At 30.6% G+C, this 20,127-nt stretch overlaps 1 protein-coding gene across 3 annotated transcripts in view; it reads left to right on the top strand.

The window, feature by feature from the left end:
- Positions 1–19,859, top strand: part of LOC118190091 (solute carrier family 35 member F5) — a 54,370-nt gene extending 34,511 nt beyond the window's left edge. For 2 of the 3 annotated variants that reach the window (XM_035360788.2, XM_085809870.1), the window contains exons 9-14: positions 58–227; positions 4,132–4,298; positions 5,609–5,768; positions 8,089–8,179; positions 16,799–16,947; positions 19,102–19,859. In XM_035360788.2, the coding sequence (XP_035216679.1) occupies positions 58–227; positions 4,132–4,298; positions 5,609–5,768; positions 8,089–8,179; positions 16,799–16,947; positions 19,102–19,165 (801 nt within the window). In that variant the 3' untranslated portion in view covers positions 19,166–19,859. The remainder of the gene's footprint in view (positions 1–57; positions 228–4,131; positions 4,299–5,608; positions 5,769–8,088; positions 8,180–16,798; positions 16,948–19,101) is intronic. The other variant, XR_004758355.2, reaches the window with a different exon arrangement.
- Positions 19,860–20,127: the final 268 nt, after the last annotated feature.

The following is a 20,127-nucleotide window of genomic DNA, read 5'->3' as shown; positions in this document are numbered from 1 at the left end:
ACTCTTATAATGCTGCTGTTACTTATCTTATTTAAATTGCTAAAATTTTCCTTCCAGTGGTTTTTGGGTAATCTTTCTTATCAAGAAGCACTGTCAAACACTGAAGCAGGTATAGTCAATATCTTATCATGCTCATCAGGATTATTCACACTTATATTGGCATCAATATTTCCTGCAAACAGTGGAGATCGGTTTACACTTTCAAAATTTTTAGCAGTTGCCATGAGGTAAGTAGTTATCTTCATCCTGTTAATTTTGCTGAATGTAAAGCATTTTTGAAAATCTGTTATATTTTAATTTTGTTTTGACAAATATGTGCCAAAAAAAAAAAAAAAACTTCTTTGAATCTGCATTTTCTAAATTAAAAAATTTCTAGTTTTCTTTCAGTCATGACATTACTTAACTCTGTTTTTGATTCATAACTTCCCCCCCCCCACTTTAATATGAAACACTGTTGAAATTGTAGGAATTTCTGCCAGAAACAAACTGTTGAAAAATTCTAATATTCGGAGTTATAATTATTATTTAATGCTTTCTTGTTTTAAGCTTTATACAGGTTGGTTATAATTAAAGTGACCCTATTCAGACCTCTCTAGAACCTGTTGTACTTATTGAATTTTGATGAAATTTGGTATATATGTTATGCGGACTATGGGAAAACGATTTCTGCAATTAAAAAAATAGTTTGACATGGGCCCTTTTCACAATTCCTTTAACCGATGCTATTCACGCAATGCAGCTAAGCTATTGCTGGCATTCTGATAAAAGAGTTTTACCAGTAGAGCTTCATAATTCTTCTGTAAGGACATGATTAACAATGACAAAGGCATGCAGAATGTTTTTTTGGCTGTGACTGCAAGTCTCTTTATATGTTTGACGAATTTGTGTAAGAAATTTTTGAAAATTTCCATCTGGTGGTCAAAATTTGAACTTTTTTTTTCATAAATCTTTTCCCCATGGTCCATATAACGTATATACCAAATTTCATCAAAATCCGATAAGCAGAACGGGTTCTACGGGGGATCTGAATAGGGTCACTAATTATAACTACCCAGTACCTTCTTATACATTAAAGAACAGTTTTTAAATTGTTTTCTTATTTACCAAACAAATCGCATTTCTTAGAAGTCAAGCTACAAATTGTAGATATAGTAATTAAATGCACCTGCTGTTACTGCAGTTCCTTTCCATTAAGTGATGTATATATCAATGGAAAATGATTTGAACATAGCATCAGAGATTCTGTATTATAACATGACTGTAGTTAACCGATAGTTGTTGACTGTCATGAATCTAGTATTTCACAGTAGCTGAAAGCATATGTAATCAATTAAATTTAACTTTTGATTTAAATGTTTTACTGAAATGAAATATTGACCTGTCAATAGACTTGAAAACCAACAAAATTCTTTTTTTTAAATGATCTTCTTGTGCTAATGTGTTTCATTTTATCTGTTCGTCCAATTATTCTTCTTGCAAAATTTTTATTCACCTAGAAAATCTCAGGAATTTATGAAAAATTGGCAAAATGAAAAAAACATCAGAGAAAACCCAAGGAAAATATAAACTTTTTCCTTTAAAGTTCTGAAAAAAACCAGAAATTTTTTCCAAAGAATCAAATTAAAAAAGGTATAGATCAATCATCTCAAGTAATAACAAAGTTCAGTTTTAAATAGGACTTAGTGACCAAAAATGAACCTTCTTAAAAGATGGAAATTAAGAATTTTTGTAATGTTCAAATTTTTCCAGAGAATTTTTCATGGCTCTCATATTTGATGCAATTCTATCATTTCATAGCTTTAATTAGCTAGTTACCTTAACAGTGACTATTAACTCTCTGTTCAGAAGTCTTACATTGTCGTTACATTGCTACACCTTGTAATAAATGTCTGTTAATTTAATTTTTTTTAAATCATGTCATGTTAATTTTTTTTCTAAGCTCATCATTTTTATTTTAAAACACCCAAAAAATCTTCAATAGGAATCATTTAAATTTCTTTTGTAAAATTAACAGCCCCTTGAATTTAATATTGTTTTAAAACCCAACGTACCTTAACGTAGTTTACATGCATATTTCCCCTATACATTTCTTACGTATATATTTGTTTGACGGTAATCAGTCTGATAAATTAAAATTTCATGATGTTCTTAATTATTGCCCTGCATTTTGTCATAAACATGTAAAATTATGTATTTGCTTATACTTGACTTGATAATTAGTTCATTATGTGTAATCAGGTTAACTGCTCTATTTTGGTCATCGAAAACCAATTCAGTGAGGTAAAATTAGTTGAATTTCAGTGGGAATCCTGTCGTGTCCACTATTGTAATTGTATGCATCATGGAATTAAATCATGCTGATAAAAAATGCCTGAAGTGTTGAAGCAGTGGCTATAGATATTGCCTGTAGTGCACTGCTTATTTTAAGAATACGAGGATCTCTTCTGAGGTGTTCCTATCTCTTTTCCTTTGTTACATACTTTTCTTTGTGTATATTTTTAGTGAAAATGAATGGAAACAATTCACAAAATTATGCTTTGAAAGTAATTTATCTTTTAAAACATTTGTAGCATTTTTTTCATTTGTATATGTACATAATTTGTACATACATGTACATTAGGTATTACTGTTAGAAATGTTTATTTTAGTAGTTTGGTGACTATTGAAGTTGTATAACATGTTGTAGGATTAACCATTTACTTCTCTGTGCAAAAGTCTTCACAAAATGATGATGTTGTGCTTAGTAGCAGATTAAAAATGTGTTCTTTTTCAGAATAGTTATTTAATGTTTTGATGCATCTCTTTAGTGTGATATTGCATTGTTTTAGGAATTTTTAACTGCGTGTTTTTGATAATTTGGTAAAATGTAAAAGTGTTAATAATCATGTCCTCTCGCCCTGTAGTTAACCCTTTGTTGCATACAAATAATCTAGAGAAGTTAAACGAAAATGTTTGTATTTTTTTCTACTTAAAATAACCTTAGTAATAATATAAAAAATAATTTTATTCAAATTTCATTTGAAATAATTGCTACACTTTATTCACTACAGTGGACAGCATACATACAAATCTCTTCCCACCGATTTACGGTCATTGCATTTGAAATCATTTCCTGCCTTGTTTGCAGTGATCATTACCATCTTCTAAATGGTAAATCTGCAACTGACATGTACATACAGATCCCCCAAAATACCTTAATTTCATCCATTTTGATTGAATTCATTTTGCTACGATTTTCATTTTGCTACCTGTACCTATTGGATTCAAGTGTCAAATGTTCTAGAAATTCCTTGCCAAACATAAACATTTCCAGTGGTGTTTTGGCTTGCTAAACAGTACATTTGAGTTTCAATTCACTCTTTTCGATAGATCTTTATCTACCCACTCCACAATTTTCTCAAACTGCTATGATTGCTACGATTTTCATTTTGCTACCTGTACCTATTGGATTCAAGTGTCAAATGTTCTAGAAATTCCTTGCCAAACATAAACATTTCCAGTGGTGTTTTGGCTTGCTAAACAGTACATTTGAGTTTCAATTCACTCTTTTCGATAGATCTTTATCTACCCACTCCACAATTTTCTCAAACTGACATTTAAAATAAAATGTCTAAAATTACTAATCATGAACAAAAAATCGCAGTATAAGAAAATGTTAAAAATTATATCAACTTTTTACTATTCAAATCTTTAGATCATTAAATAGATAAGTGAAAATTTACTTACCTTCTAAAGGGCTGCCCTGAACTGCCTTGCTTTCCTTTCGATATCCATGCTTATGCTGAAATTCGATTCACAGCAGAACACTGCTATAAACGTTTTTTAAGAAGTTTTAATTAACATGTGAAGGATATTTACAAGTTACAATCAATACAACCATTATGTTTCTAATATATACTGAGATGGTCTGTCGTTGCGACTGATGTTAGATGCGTCACCAGTTCAACTAACTACTTTTTGTCTCTTCCGCCAGAGGACGTTCGTGGAAGCTGAGTTATTAGTATACAAACGTGACATTAGTGTTGTTCAACATTCAAAAATTAATTTTTTAGTATATGTAATTGGTTTTACTCTTATGTTTTATGTGTATATAGTAAAGTGTTGTTTTCTCTTTCTAATAATTATGAGCAGCATAGTTGGAGTATCAATAATATCAAGTGAAGATAAAGGCATGCAAAATTTCTTTCCCCCTGGAGCTGTTTGGTCTATTCTTGGAGCCTTCTTTTATGCTGCTTATGTTGTGTTGCTGAGGAGAAAAGTGGATAGTGAAGAAATGTTAGATATTCCTATGTTTTTTGGTAAGTAATTTCTGTTCTGTTAAATTCTGTCTTCTCTTTGCAAAGCTATGCTTTTTGTCTAATACCTTCACTTTGTAATTAGTTTTTTAATTAACTTTTGTAATTAAAAAAATTTCATTATTTTTGTAAATCTAAGGTATGTTATAATTTTAATTTGTTGTTAGAAAATAAATTAAATTTCAGGTCTTTTAACTAGTTAAAATCAGGTACTTTACTTTTCTGTAAGTACTGAATATTCTGTGCATTTAATGTATTTACCAGTGTATGCTTACCAAATTTATGCTGAGAGTTTTCATATTTTCATTTTTTGTTCCAGAGCTCATAAAAGTTATTTTCATTTTGATAAATCTAGTATTTTTATGTACAGTAATGCAGTTTTTTTTTAAAAAATTTTGTACAATTTTGGAAAATTGCAAATAAAATGGCTTTAAAAAAGTCATATTTTATGTAATAAAATGTTAGCAGATTTCTTAATAAAGTATTTTTATTGTAAAAGGTTTTGCTGAAACTCTGTATTCAAGTATTTTATATAAACCATTTTTTTATCCCAATAACATTGATTTTATTTACTTCTATCTTCATTTTGCATAATTTTTTTTTAAAAGCTAGAAACTATTACTTGAATCTGTAATGTTTGCGTGTATTGCAATTTTCAGATAATTTCAAAAATTCATTGATCTTTTATTTGTTTGATTACATATACGTATACTTGAAGGCCAAAAATAAAACCTTTTAAATCCATTGCTAAATTCTGGATTAATAGCATGCTAATTCTGAATATGTAAATGAAATTAAAAAATTAAATAGGTCATTTCTGCAATAATTGCAAAGAATAGACATATCCAATTTTGAAAATGGGCATAGCTGATACTGTATCTATCAGTGTCATCTTGGAGCGCTGGAACAAAATATGATGAAAGTTTGTATTTTCAAGATTTATGCGATTTCTTGGGTGTAACACGTTATTTTACTCAGGAAAAAAGATTTAAGAATTAGCAATTTCATATAAATTGCTAAAAATTAGATTGCTTTTATCAAATAATATTGCAATGATTACTAGATATTCTGTATTTGTTGATACTGCAATCGAAGCAAATATTGCCAACTAGAAGTATGCATATATCTTGGAATAGGTTTTTAATTATTAAATATGAAATTTAGTGTTTCTGATAAATTTGTATTTATTATTTATGTTAGTGGATGTATTTTGGTGAATAGGTATTTTAAATAATTTTTAAGAGTCTATTGAAATATTAGTATATTCTAATTAATATTTCTTAATTATAGTAAATATGGTTTTATTCAAACAGGTTTTGTTGGCTTATTTAATCTGTTATTAATGTGGCCAGGATTTATTTTCTTGCATTATACAAAAGTAGAAGAATTTCAGTGGCCTTCTCAACACCAGTGGTTATTGTTACTGTGCAATGGATTGATTGGTACTGTATTTTCTGAGTTACTTTGGCTTTGGTAAGTAACTATGTAAGGAACAATTTTCAATATTTTCTACACTGTAGAATTTCTTTGAAGCATTTAACTTATTAAACAATATTTTCATAAACTTTTGAGTTTAACTCTTCATGTTGAATTTTTCATGATTTTTTTCTAGTTTTAAACATTTAAGATTAGACTCATTTTAGATACTATATTTGCATTGTATTTTGTTGAAACTGAACCCTTAAAAATGTTTACAAAAATTGTCAGCACAAAGTGTTTTTATCTAATAACAAAGCAGTAATTAGCCTAACAGTTCATCTGTTGTGAATGACAATCTTTCTATTCCAAGTGCTTGACAAGTCACTACCACCCCATAACAGAGGAACAGTGTTGTATACAGTACTGTGTAGCATAGCTGTAAGAATTATTAGAAATTACTGTCATATTGCATAATTTAACGTCCCTTATGAGGTCAGACAATCACAGTAGGCTTGCAGCTTTGGCTAATCCCATAACTAATAATCATGTAACTGAAATCTTAGGGACCTGGAAAGCCAAGCATGATGAAAGTGGTGTCTCAGCACAAAGTCCTTACCAACAATGGGCACAAAAGATCTTTCACATGTGTAGCAGTATGAGGTGGTGCACCATCCTGCATAAAAGTCATAACATCTAACAGGTGTTTATCAGTCAGGCTAGATTTAGTGTAATCCTGTAACGTATCAGTTTACTGCACACCCAACAGGCTTACAATTTGAGAAGCAGGACACTGCACTTCCTCGAAGAAAACGGGCATGATCCTGCAGTAAATCAAAACCACACCCTGATATTCTCTTCTGGTTGCAGGGCTTCCTGAGCAGCTCTAGGTTTATTAGTAGCCCAAATTCTGAAATTGTGGGAATTGATGCAGTGAGCAGAAATGGGCTTTGCTGGTCTACAAATGTTGAACAACAAGTCATCATCTTCATCTATTTTATGAAAATGTCCCCACTGCATATATTTTCCACATCACAACAGTCTAAGACATCTCTGAATTTTGTATGGATAGCAGTGGAGGGTGCTGTCATCACTAGGGTATCTGATTTCCTCCCTTCTTTAAGCTGGATTCTAATGTGGCATCATTGATGTTTTCCTGTCCAGTGTCATCTGTTGGCCATTTTTTATAATTAATTTTTGTACTTATGATTTCTATAATACCTCATGTCATTTCAAGCTTTATGTGTTAATTTTTATCTCTCTCTATATGTTATTCAATGAATTATTCGATTTTTAAATGTTAACCAACTTTTGGATCACTTTGCATATAAAGTGTGATGTGGGTTCCATATCTACCAACCTTTGTATTTTGTGCATAAAATATACATATCACCCAATTATTTTCAGAGATTACTGCTGAACATAAGTTTTAGCCTCTTCAAAATTTAATTGATAAGTGTTTATTTTGGTCTTCGAAAGTGAAAATATGCATAATTTTATTGTCTAAAAATCTGTATGTAAGCTCATATAAAAAATCCTGCATAGTTTAGCCCAGAAGCCTCACTTGTCTCAAAACCTTGAAAATAAATTGAAGCTAAGTGCTCCTAAAGTAGTTTTATAATTAACTAGGTGTACCCGCCCGGCGTTGCCCGTGCATTTAGAAAATGCAGATAAGTGAATAGCGCAGGAATAGTAGTGTAGGACATGTAGACTGTCTCTCTCTCTTCCCCCCCCCCACAGCTACAAAAAAGAAATGAATTGTAATTAATCGATTTAATGTATCGTCAAAACAGCAAACTAACGCTAGAATAAAGAAATCAATTGTTACAATCGAACGTTATTTGAAAACAAATAATAATATCAGTGAGTCAAAAAAACCGTGATTAATTAATTATAAATAATTTTTTTAAAATTTTTCTAATTCAAAAATCGAAAATCGGGCTTCGAGGTCTGGTGGCCAGCCCCTTTGTGCTTCCGTATAAAAAATTCCAGGTCCCTGCGTGCGATAGATTTGGCTGGAGAGCTCGGTCAGACAGACAGACAGACAGACACATTACACTTGCTTTTATTATTATAGATGAATGATCCAAATATAATTGTGTAATTAAATTTAATATGCAAATATGCTTTCATTAAGTTATTACTATTTAAGAAGTAGTGATATATTTTGATACAATTATTTTATAAAAGTAAATGATAAGGCTTTTTTTTTTTTCCTATACACATATAGATTGTTAAAGTCTCTTCTCTCACTAGATTCATGAAATTTTACTGGTACTCATGTTCCCAAGTTGGCAGGTGTATGCAACATGAATTTGTAAATCTTGCTGTGGGCTGTTCTCGATTCAATGTTAAATGTTGTAATTTTTTTCCCCAGGGGCTGCTTCCTAACATCATCTTTGATAGCAACATTATCTGTGTCATTAACTATTCCATTTACTATATTCTTTGACATATTCTTAAAGAAGGTAAATATTTTCTCTTTAGCTAGCTAGTATTATCAGGAATTATTTTGTTGTCAACTAGACTTTGGTTACTTTAACTCATGAATACCACTTGTGTTTTGTGTTTATACTTTTTGTTAATTATGAAGCCAAATTCTGCTAATCTGCCATGTATTTTCAAATTTAGCATCTCCCCATTACTCAGAGTGAAGGATAGTGACCAAAGAAATCTAAATGGAAATGTGCATATAGTGAAAAGGGCTGAGAATACTTATAAAGTGTTTTAACTTTTCATATTATCTGTGGTAGACATTACTTAAGGCAAACTGCCAACATTGTGATTTTAGAAGAAATTCCGCAGAACGTAAAAGTTTTATAATCTTACATTACTTACTAGTGCTTTTCCCCTCCCAACTCACCACTGAAATGTAGAAACTTAGAAAAATATGTATTTTAGGTACTTTATCAGTATTGCAATAAATCACAGTAACAATATTTTATAATATGTCATCATTGAACAGAATAACTTTCTAGAAATTTGAATCTCAGTTTTTCCAAGATTAAGAGTACAAGAAAAGATAAGAATGTCTTTGCACACAGTGCATTTAGAGCCGTGTAACTGAATGATTGTGACATTCACTAAACTAACATAAAATTTGTGAATGAAGTTGCTGCTATTTGTGAGTGAAGTGTTATCATTTTCTGCAGTATTTAGTTTCTTTTATAAATTTTCATATTTGCATCATCAGTTTCTGAGAGAGAGATAGTGATAATGCTGCTTTTTGTTTGTAATCAGTGTAAATGTTTTACTTCATAAATTTTAGATTTTGAGAGCACTGTTGTAATACTAGTATCTACGTGAATCATGATTTATAAAACTTTTTACTGAATTATTGCATTTGGATATTAATGGGTCCACACGCAACCAAGGGGAAAGTCGCTGAACACTGGTAATTCGGTCCAGGGTTTGCATCCTGTCAAACAGGTTGGCTGCATGGGCATTTTCATGTTTTTCTCTATGTGTAAGATGTATATGAGCCAGTTCCTTCATGAAGGCATCCCTTCCCTAATGCGAGGCAGATAGCCCTTGAGTGCTTTGCCATAATTAAATAAACCAAACCAAAACTTGGATATAAATATATGTCATCTAAGATGCAGGTGGTGTAATGATTGTTTTAGACTATCAGAAGCTGAGTTTTGTGTAAGATGAAGTAGTAAAAATGATAAAAAAATTTAAAGTGAAGAAGCTGTCATTCTAAAAATACCAACACATTATGGAAGTTCATCAGTTTGATTAGATACCTTCCAGGTACATATCATAATGAAATATTGGTTGGAATGGAACCCATTTTGTCCAGCCTAGGTTATCCAGGGTCTTTTGTCCAAGTGGATTTTGAGTAGCCGCAGTTTGAGAAAGCTCCAAAAAGTCCTTATAGATTCTTCAAACATTTTGCTCTGCTTGGAGCGGATGCGATGCCGTATTTTTCTGGAGTCTAGCTGTTCTCTGTTGAACCTAACTTACTGTCAGTTCATGAGCATGTCATAGTTTCTGGAGTCTAGCTGTTCTCTGTTGAACCTAACTTACTGTCAGTTCATGAGCATGTCATAGTAAAATGGACCAGTATTCTGTCAACTGTGAGTTGATTTTGTATTTTTTTAATACTATTTTATTTGTTTTTAACCCTCCGAGCATTACAAGTTTAGAAGTTTAGCTCTGAAGTTTCAAAGTTGCTCAGAATGTCATGAATAAATGGTATTTTCTTGATTATAATTAAAAAACAACTCTCCTACTTTTGTACCTTGATTCCTTTTCTTCCAATCTACGTTCAGCTTGAAATCTGATGCATTAAAAGCTGGCAGAAATTTTCATGTGTAATGAATATGCAAGTTGCCTTCTATGCAAATTTTCTTGTCTATAACACTGAGAGGGTTAAGGAGGATAGTTTTCTTTTACTTTAAATGAATTTGTACAAAAAATTTTTAATTTTGTAATTAATGGAAAATTTGAGAGGGCTTAAAATATTAAAATGTATAGAAGTTTTAATTTTTAAACTACCTAAATTTGTGAAGACTGGAATATATAAAAATGATGAAATTAAAAAAAAAAAAAAAAAAAAAAAAAAGAGGAGTTAGAGTATCACTGTGAATTTATTATTATAGAATTTGTTATTAAGGGTTTAATTTAATAAATTGCTAAATGTCAGAAGATGCATAAGGCTTTTTTTTTTTAATTCTAGAGAGGGCAGCTGTATGTTCATCAATTTAAAATGTGAGTACTTTTAAGAGACAGTAGGGTTTGGCTCATTATCCTAGTTACATGAATGCTTATTTAACATTGAGAAAATTAATAAATGTGTTTATTGTTAAATCTTGTACGTGTTATTATGATTTGGTGGTCTACTGTGGTTACTTTGCATGTTCGAAGGGAAGTTTTTAGAAACTTTGGAGATTTACTTACTTGGGCTTATTTATAAAAACACAATGCAAAAGTACTAACTACTTTTTTATATGATTTATTTTGAAATCTTGATATTAAAGTGAACTGGATGGATTGATAATTATGTGTAGATATTTCTTTGTGTTTTTGTGAAGCTGTGTATTAACACATTGAATTTGTGGCTATAACTAAGCTGTATGAAAATTATCGTGTATGTGGTTTGTGATGATTTATAGGATTCTTATGAAATTTGATATTGTGTTAATATTGTATTATATGTGGAAAACATGAGTTTTGATTTTGAATACCAAGTCACAGTAGAAAATATATATTTCTTATTTTCAGGTTGTAGAGTTATTAAATTTGAATTTTTAATTAAATTCTTTATTGTAGAAGTTATATATTTATTGAATTTAATATGGAGTTAATCATCCAGGCCTCACAATATAAGAGCTATAATTTAATTTTTTTTCCTATGTAACATTGGTGCCGTTACTTTGCGACTGGTAGACTACTATAAATGTGTCTTTTTCATTTATGTATTTAATTTTATTGTTTATGGATTTTATGTGAGTATTGTTTATATTTTTGAGTAGAACTGATTTATCATGTTCTCTGCACACCTAGCTCTTTGCATTATATTCCTCACACAGCCATTTTATATGTTTATTGAAATAGTGAATTTTTAACTCCTTAAGTTTGTTAGTAGAATTTAGGGACTTTGTGTACAGTTGAAATGAAATAAAAATCAGAAATTTTTTTAATTGTTAATGTTTATTTAAGTTAAGATTAGTTAGAATTGTAAAGCTGCTTGGACCAGTTAGGATATACAAAATTGGATTTTCTTGAGTTTGGGCTATCAGCTTGAGTGAAATTTTGTGATTGCCTTTAACTTTCAGGCTGGGTGTCCCATATATGCATTCCGTACAAACATCTCTCACAGCCGGGTGTTCACCCAACGCATCACTGGAGAACAATGCAAGGGACAGGTGAAACATGTATGAATTTTGAGCTGTAACATGTTTCAAAGATAACTATATGGCATCCTAGATCTATTACATTTGAACTAAATATGGTTTTAGGATCCTGACCTTTAGTTTGATCACATTCTGTATAACATTGGTGTAAGCTGTTACAGAGGAGGAAGCAAAGCATAATGTAAACAAACTGAGTTGCTCCGTTCTTTAACTCACCACGTGATGTAAACATCCGCTGTTCTGATATCCCTTTGAATCCTTTTTTTATTCTTTTTTCCTACTATGTAGGGTCTTTAAGGGTTACTGTGTTGGGTTCTATTACACTTTGCATTGCTTTTATCACTTATATTTCTCGTAATTCCGCTTTTATTTCGGAAGACCTTTACTTCAGTTTATTATGGCGAGAAAGGTTATTTATCAGAGTGACATGGAGGAGAATGATGATTCATTTTCCAGAGTTAGCAATATCTCTCGTGATTCTCATATGGACATTTTATCAGAGATTGAGTGTCGACCTTTTACTTCCTGTGAAAGATTTTAGTACTTCTCTTGTAAATAGTCTTTCTTGTAATTTTTTTAATTAATTTTAAAGTTTATGCATTTTGTCAATTAAAACTTCAGAATAATTTGAATAGCACTTCCAAAAATTATTTCTCTAAGTAAGCAATTTGTTTTTCATATTTTCATGTAAAGGAAAAGAATTATTAAATGCTCATTTTAACATATATAATACCTGAAGTAATAATCTAAAATAGTACCAAAAATTACAATATTAGGACTTAATTTTTTTCGTGGTTTACTGCTTAACGATGCGAAACCTCCCATCCTGTAGATGATTCCTCTTGAATCCCATCCGTCCATATGGGACATCTTAAACGAAGGCACGCCATCTCGAAAGGATTTAGCACTTAACTGTTTCATTTTCCTTCCATATTGTGACCAAAATAAGCATATTTTTTATAAACAATTTTGTATTTTAATCAATTACATGAATTCAAATCAGCAGTCAAAAACTGTTACAAGTATTGCATATATTAATTTATGATATTTTTTAAATTACGTCAAAATTAAGGCATTTTTACTTAAAGTTGGCTTTTTTCTGCGAAACTGGAACAATCACTTTACAGGAAATAAATGTGAAAGTATATCCTGACAGGGGTGGAGGATTACTAGTATTCCTTTCACAAAAGTTCTGAACCTGTATTAGATCATCTGAACTGTCTGTTTCTTCATCATCACTAGAGAATTACGGTAAAGAACTTTCAGGACTACCAGAATCATTTATAGAAAATTCAGATTCGCTATCTTATCCAATATCAGAATTATATTTTTTATGAGCCATTCAGTGTCATCCATCATTCTTTTATTACATGACAAAAATTGGGAAGAAATACTATTCTTACAGCCTAATGCACTGAACACATGCAAACAAACTCATTGAATTTCTTGGTCTAATGAAAAGCAGCAACACCTATCCTTAAACTGATTTTACAATCCAATCTCTTCTGGACTATTAGAGACCTCTATTAGAAGCACTGCAAAGTAAAAAATGTGAAAAAGGCTGGGAAAATCTGTGGATTTGTGTAGGAAAATACACTGACCGAGTGGTGTACAGGAAAATAAAAATGTCCCTTTTCGCGACTCTCGAATGGTGTTTGGGCAAAACAGTTAAGTGGTTAATGAGATAGATCAAGTTTTGTGGATTTTGTGAGTAATTATTATTGTTAGAGAGAAATTGTTAAACAGTAAGAAGTGTCAAGTTTATTGTTTCACAAGAATAAAAAATGTGATTTTTGTGGGAATTTTTTTTTGACTTGGATTGAGATGTTTTATTTTTGACTTTAAATCAGATTAAAGGATAATTACTCTTATTAATTCTGATTTCTTCTGATTACTCTTATTGATTCTTATCTGATTAACAAGTTTGAGTTTTAATAGTTACTAAATTTCAGTTTTTGATTGAACTTGTTGCAGAGTTAAGGTGTAAGTTGTTGCAGAGAAAAAGTCTATCTGTTGATAATTTTTATGTTCTATGAGTTGTTTTTTTAACTTAACTTCAGTTCAGTCTTGGCTTATTCCTTTGACAGCTTTCAGAATTTTAATTGATTTGATTGTTAATTTTGAGTACAACTTTGAAGTGTTTGGCAATGATTCCTTAAGGAACTATCATTTTTCGATTTCATTTAACTGGGTTGTCACTAGGGGCTGTGTATGCTTCCGAGATTTAGCTTAGTTTCAGATTTTTTGTCTTTATAGTTGGTAAAAGTTTAAAGAATTTTTTGGTTAGTTCAATCTTCCACCTCCCGTTTTCAAGTTAAGCTTGTCTAATTTTTTTTTTCTTCTTGTGGTGCCAGAGATTCTTTTGGCCAAATTGTTGAGAATTCTGATTCTTGCATTTTTCTCTCTGCTTCATTTTCTTCTTTGGTTTAGTGTTGACTGCTGGTGACTTATGGTGCTAAAGCATGTGTTATTTACTCACATGTATTTAGTTTTTATTTTCTGTGTACAGGTTAGGTAAGGTAGTTAGTAATTAAGTGTAGTAATGACACTTCAATCTTGCTGTTTGATTATTTTTTATACTATTTGAGTTGTAGTTAAATTTTTTGCATAATTTTCCGATTATTTTGTATGTAAATTTAAAATTGTCATGTATATGTTTATCACTGACTAGTATTTGATTTGTAAATTGTTTGGTACATAATCTTCTACTGTATTGATTAGGTTGTTCAACTGCAAAATGTTTGTTTCACGAAAGTTTTTTTTCCCCAGTTCAGGTGGGATGTAGTTTTATTGCAAGTCTCATTAACTCTGCATTAAGGGTTTCAGTGGAGGTTGTTTACACTAGTTGTGGGAATTAATTTTGATAGTTAAAAGCTCTAGTTATATTATTCTTAGTTCTTAGATTATCATGTCAGAACATGACAGAGAGTTTTTCCTGGACATTTGTTTTGGGAATAGAAAAAAAATTAGTTTTTACAATGCTCAGTGTATGGATATTGCTATTTCTTCATTTGGGCTGTTTGTTGTTTTAAGATGGGAGAGTCTCAAGTTTGCAAAATAAATTGCTTTTTTGAAGGGAAAGACGACAAACTTTTCTTTGATGGCCATTAAAGAAGGGAAATGAGGTTTTCGTGTTTCAAAAGATAGAGTGTAAAATTTTGTTTCTCATGCTTTAGTGACTCATTGGTGTGATTCAAGGTAACAGCAGTGCTTTTCAGGATAGGTTTCGACCCACCAGCGGCCGAGCAGTAAAGTTGCTGAGCACTGGTAGTTAGTTCGAGGTTCGAATCCCGCGAATGGGCTGGCTGCATGGATGTTTTTGTGGTTTTTCTCATGTGTAACATGTATATGAGCCAGTTTCTCTTAGAACGTTCTTCATGATGGTATCCCTTCCCCTAGGCACATAGCCCTCGAAATTTTGCCATAATACATAAACGAAACCAAACCAGGATAGGTTTGTGGAAAAAAGGATAAAATTCATTCACTTTCATCCTGTAATATGTAAGCAGGTTGGAAAGCCTGTTTTCATCAGAAGATGCATAGCAGCTGAATTCAAATTTTGGTTTGTTTCTTTAAGAAGAGGCGAAGTTGCCTACTGTGGGCATATGTGCTCAAGCAGGTTAGGCCCTTTGATTTCTCCAGACGAGGTATCTGCACAGAGATTTGGCTGAAATTGAAAGTGAGTAAAAGCAGTAAGGAATTTGAGCCAGTTTCCGTAACCGCAGGCTTGCCTGTGTTGAGCAGTCTAGACCCCTCTCTAGTGGCCATGAGTATCACATTTCTTGGACAGGCTAAGATTTTCAAGTTTGCCTTGCCAGCAGGCCTTTGGTCTGATGTCTAGTGAAGAGAATTGGCTGTAAATTTCAAACTTTGTTCAGTGCAACCCTGTGTCATCGAGGGCACTTTCTGCAAGCTAGCACTTTCAGTAGAGGTAAGTCGTTTCTAAGATATATTTGCTATTGCTGCCTTTCTAGAATTAATTTTGCTTGTTTGAATGGAACAGTGAAAATTTAAGTCCCCACAGTTCACTCATAGTCTAGATCAGAAAAACAATGTGTCTGTTGACAAGAATTTCCTCTGAGGGCAGTCATTTTCATTATAACCCTGTGAATTAGATGCCGTGGAACCTGTCAGTGATTATTTTTGTGTGCAATTCTTTTTATTATTTAATTGTATTAAGTCCTAAGATAACTGATCAGTCATTTTTAATGTTAAATGGCAATCAGAATTTTTTATGTTTAATTGTAAGTATGTTGTAAATTAATAGATAAGTGAAATTATCATGAGAGAAAGTATAACTGAATTAATTATTATAGAAGATTTTATTAAGGAATTTAATAAACTGCTAAATATAAGGAGATGAATTAGTTTTCATATTATCTGAGAGGGCATTTTATATGTCACTCAGTTTAAAATGCAGCTACTTTTAAAAGGTTATTAGGAACTGGCCAGTTATTCCTTCTTTTTTTATTATTTAATCTAAAAACTAATAAATGTGTTACTTGTTAATGCCTGATTGTAATGTTATATTTATTTGGTGGGCTATCCAGTCAACGGAATTTGTTTTACTCAAAGGTTCTCGAAACATGGAGTTATACTTTGGCGTGTTTGTAAAAAACACAGTGTAAACACATGTATTAACTACATTTATTCAGAAGGTTTTCTGAGGATGCTGATGAAATAATATTTGAACTATAAATTTGTTGAATTGTTGTTATTTAATGGAGCTGGTGATTGATTTATGTATCTCTTTTATAGTGTTTTGATGTTGTCTGTTAATGGAAATGAGTTTGTGGCTGTCTGTAAAAAGCTGGGAATTTCAGTATGTTTAGTTGTGGTGGTTTAAAAATACAGTACTTTTTTCTGTGGAAATCAGTGATAATTGGAATTGCATTATTTGTGGAAAACAAAAGTTGTGATTTTATATGAAGGCATCAGAGAAGATTTATGCCTCTCCATTTTTCAAGATATTAATTAAATAAGTTTAAATCTGAACTTGAATTAATTTACCATTAAAGATACGTATGTATTTAATTAATGCGAATTTAGATCAGTCGTATGGTTCCACAAAGATAAGAGTTTTTCCCTTTGTCTGGCACCAGTGTAGAGTAAGTTAAGCTAGTTAACATGAAGTTAAATTTATTTCTTTTCTTTTTTCTATGTAACAAAGTCTTGAAATGTTTTGGCATAAGATACAATTTTATCCAATTTTTACTTTTGTATATGTAGGTTGATTACCCTTTGCCATTTTTCCTGGGAACAATGCCAATGTTTTTGTCATTCTTTGCTGTTGCATTTTTAACACATTATGAAAACTGGGATCCTGTTCTTGTTGGTGTCAACAAACTAGTCAATTTATGTTTTAGGAAAAAACAAAGGTAAGATGTGTGTTTTTTAGATGAATGATTTGGTAAGGCTAATGCCCGTGAATTTTCATTCATATTTTGAATATTTGTTTTAAGTAGAATTAGCCTTTGAGATAACATATTTTTCTTGTATTTACTTAATCCCCTCTTGGGTAATATTTCCATGTGAAAATTGAGGAGAAAATATGTACTCCATATATGAGGGAAGATCTTAAAAAAAGAGCTTAGTAGATTAAAATGCCATTCACTGCATATGTCCCATATTGCACAAAGTTCACAATTATCTTTAAATTCTATTCTGTGTATATCCACATAGTATATTGCTGCTCTATTGTTGAATTGCATGAGTAAATTGCCTTGTTAAGCTTTATAAAATAAACAAAATAATGCTGTTGAAGACATATAGTAATAAGTTTTAAAATGATCTACAAAAATTTTCAGAACTCGTAAAAGATGTGGAAGGCCAAAGTTCAGAAAGCAAATGAAATATTCAGGATGAAATCTTTATTTAAAAGGAGTTAGTTTTGGTTTTCAATGCATTTAATCGGGTAATAAATAATGCTGTTATTATGGGCTATTTGAATTCCATTTACGTTGCCAGTTACGTTAACTCTTTTATGCACTAAAGTGAAGCTTATGCTTCATACTGTATACTTTGTTAAAAAAACTGAAACAGGAGCATTAAACTTTTGCAAGAATAAGAATCTAAAACAAGAAAGTAGCAAAGTTTGCTCTGACTAACCTGGTGTATTTTATAAGCTTAGTTGTTGCTACTTAAAAATGTTTCTCCTCTTTGTGTGTTTGTGTTCATATACCATATCCACATAAGTCCATTTGCAACAGTTGCTCGTAGATCATAAGATACATAAGAATTGAGTGAAAAAATAAAAGTTGTATAATTGAAACGCACTACCCTTCAAAAGTTGTGTATTGACTAGTATATCACTCGTGAATTTTTTCAGGATTTTTCTACTTCATTTTCTACAAGAACCTTATTGTGTGTCTTTTAAATAAAACTAGTATATACTCCAATTTGTGTTAAATCAATTAATATAATGGCTCAAAAAACTTCAAGACTTTCCCCTTTGATGATTTTCTTGATGCTGGATTACATTCTGAATATTTGCTAGGGAAAACAACTACATCTTTAATAAAATCATTCATAATGTAGAAATTATCATCAGACATGACTTTTTAGTTTATCATCTCATTTAGTTTAAGAAAGGTCTGATGACATTTTATGACATCAGACCTTTCTTAGTTTTATATTCACACAATATTATTTACATTTCTAATTTAAAATGATTATAATTTAAACAACAATATCCGATTATAGCCAATTCAAAAAATCCCCCCCAAAACTGGGGTCAAGTTAAAGTACTGAAAAAGAAAAAGTGCTAGTTCTGCAGGCTCAATTCAGTAACTGTTTTTGTCTTATCTTGTTTTTTTAGGTAGACTTCAGTATTGGTGAATTACAGGCTTGTAACATTCTTTGCATTAATGAAAAATACTTCTAGCTTAATATATTTTTTGTGTGATTATTGATTTCACAGTAATAAAAATTTTCAAGAGTATTAATATATGTTAGCATTTGAAGACTTGTAAATTACTTTTATGATTATACTTTTGGCATTCCATTTGTAAAAAAATTATGAAGTAAAGAATGTTACACAGCAGTAAATCTTAAATGAATGTCAGTAAATTGACATTTAAGAGTGAAATCAAGCTCCAGTTATTCTGATTCATTTATTAACCCGCCCTACAAGGCAGGTCGAAAATGACATAAAAAATCCCAAAGTTGGAAATTAAAAGCTTATGTCAATTTTTGTGGTATGCAAAGTGGAATATTTTATGCCTTACTTTTTATGAGCATGCAAATATCCTAAATGTAACTATAGGATCAGGAGACCATATAAAAAGTTGGATTTCTAACTTTTTACAAAATCATTTGTTTTAAATTTGAAAATGTGAAAGCATGAATATTTACACCATGAAAAGCATTTTTGTAATTTGAAATATATGTCTGTATCCAGTATTTGTCAAAATGAAGGCCAAGTTAAGTACTTGGATAACTTGTCTGATTCAGTTCATAATTTCTGTTAATAGTTTCTGAATGGAATGATAGTGTATTTTAACCTACTCATTGTTAAAAATTATTTTTTGTAGGGTACGTGATATAGATTATGAACAGACTGAATCTCTGATCAATGTAAATAGTGAATATACATAACAAAAATACTGCATACATTCTTTAAGGTCATTGATATTGCGTCACAAGAACTTTTTGAACTGGAGCTTTTCATTCTTTTATATCAGAAGTACTTGCAGCTAACAAAATTACTTTTTGTAATGCTCTCCTCTTGTAAAATGTCATTATCATCAAATTTTAAATATGCATAAAAGTATCTAATAACCAAATGTTTTATTTATATTAGTGTATAGTATATGTTTTGAGTTTTTGTAATGTAAGAAATTATGTATCTTGTAAATAAAACATGACAATTTACTCTATTAATGATTTTGTATGCATTTAAGTTTATATTTGTGATAAATTATTTTCATACTAAAATGGTATAAAAAGCTTTAATTTAGGGAAAAAAAATATTTTGTGTGCAGATTTTTCTTATACATCTATGTTTACGAAATGTATTTTAGTGAGGCTTTATAAGTATTTATATTAAAAAAGGACTTGTAATATATAAAAAATGCTCCCAAATATTTTAAAATGTCATCTTACTTAACATATCCTTTCATATTTTGAATTAAATTTCAAATATAAAGAATGGATATCATGTAATTTTGCTTTAGTCTGTGTGTAAATTATTGCTTCTGAAGATCTGTAAAAATGTGATAGAAAATTATATGTTAGACTGATGTTGACAAATTGTGGTATAATAAATTTATATTTCATTTGTGAGTCTTGATTGGTTTTAATGTAAATTTTTTGTCGGGAAACATTTGGGAGAAAAGCATCAGTAATCTGTATGCTTAATTTTTAATAAGAATTTATATAAGTATGCTTGCCTGTAAATTATTTCTTTCTTTGTTTATAACAAACCTCACTATTCATTCTCACCTAATAACACTAAGGATTTATTAGTGATATTATTTATTAGTCAAGATATTATTAGTGAAGATGGACATCTGTTGAATGTTAATCACATAAGTTATTTATCAGTGCGAGCATCTAGT

Source organism: Stegodyphus dumicola, chromosome X2 (genome assembly GCF_044657685.1).
Source record: "Stegodyphus dumicola isolate Sdum_Otavi_A_Nest chromosome X2, ASM4465768v1".
In the NCBI taxonomy this organism is placed as follows: domain Eukaryota; kingdom Metazoa; phylum Arthropoda; class Arachnida; order Araneae; family Eresidae; genus Stegodyphus; species Stegodyphus dumicola.
This window is presented reverse-complemented; position numbering and strand designations above follow the sequence as displayed.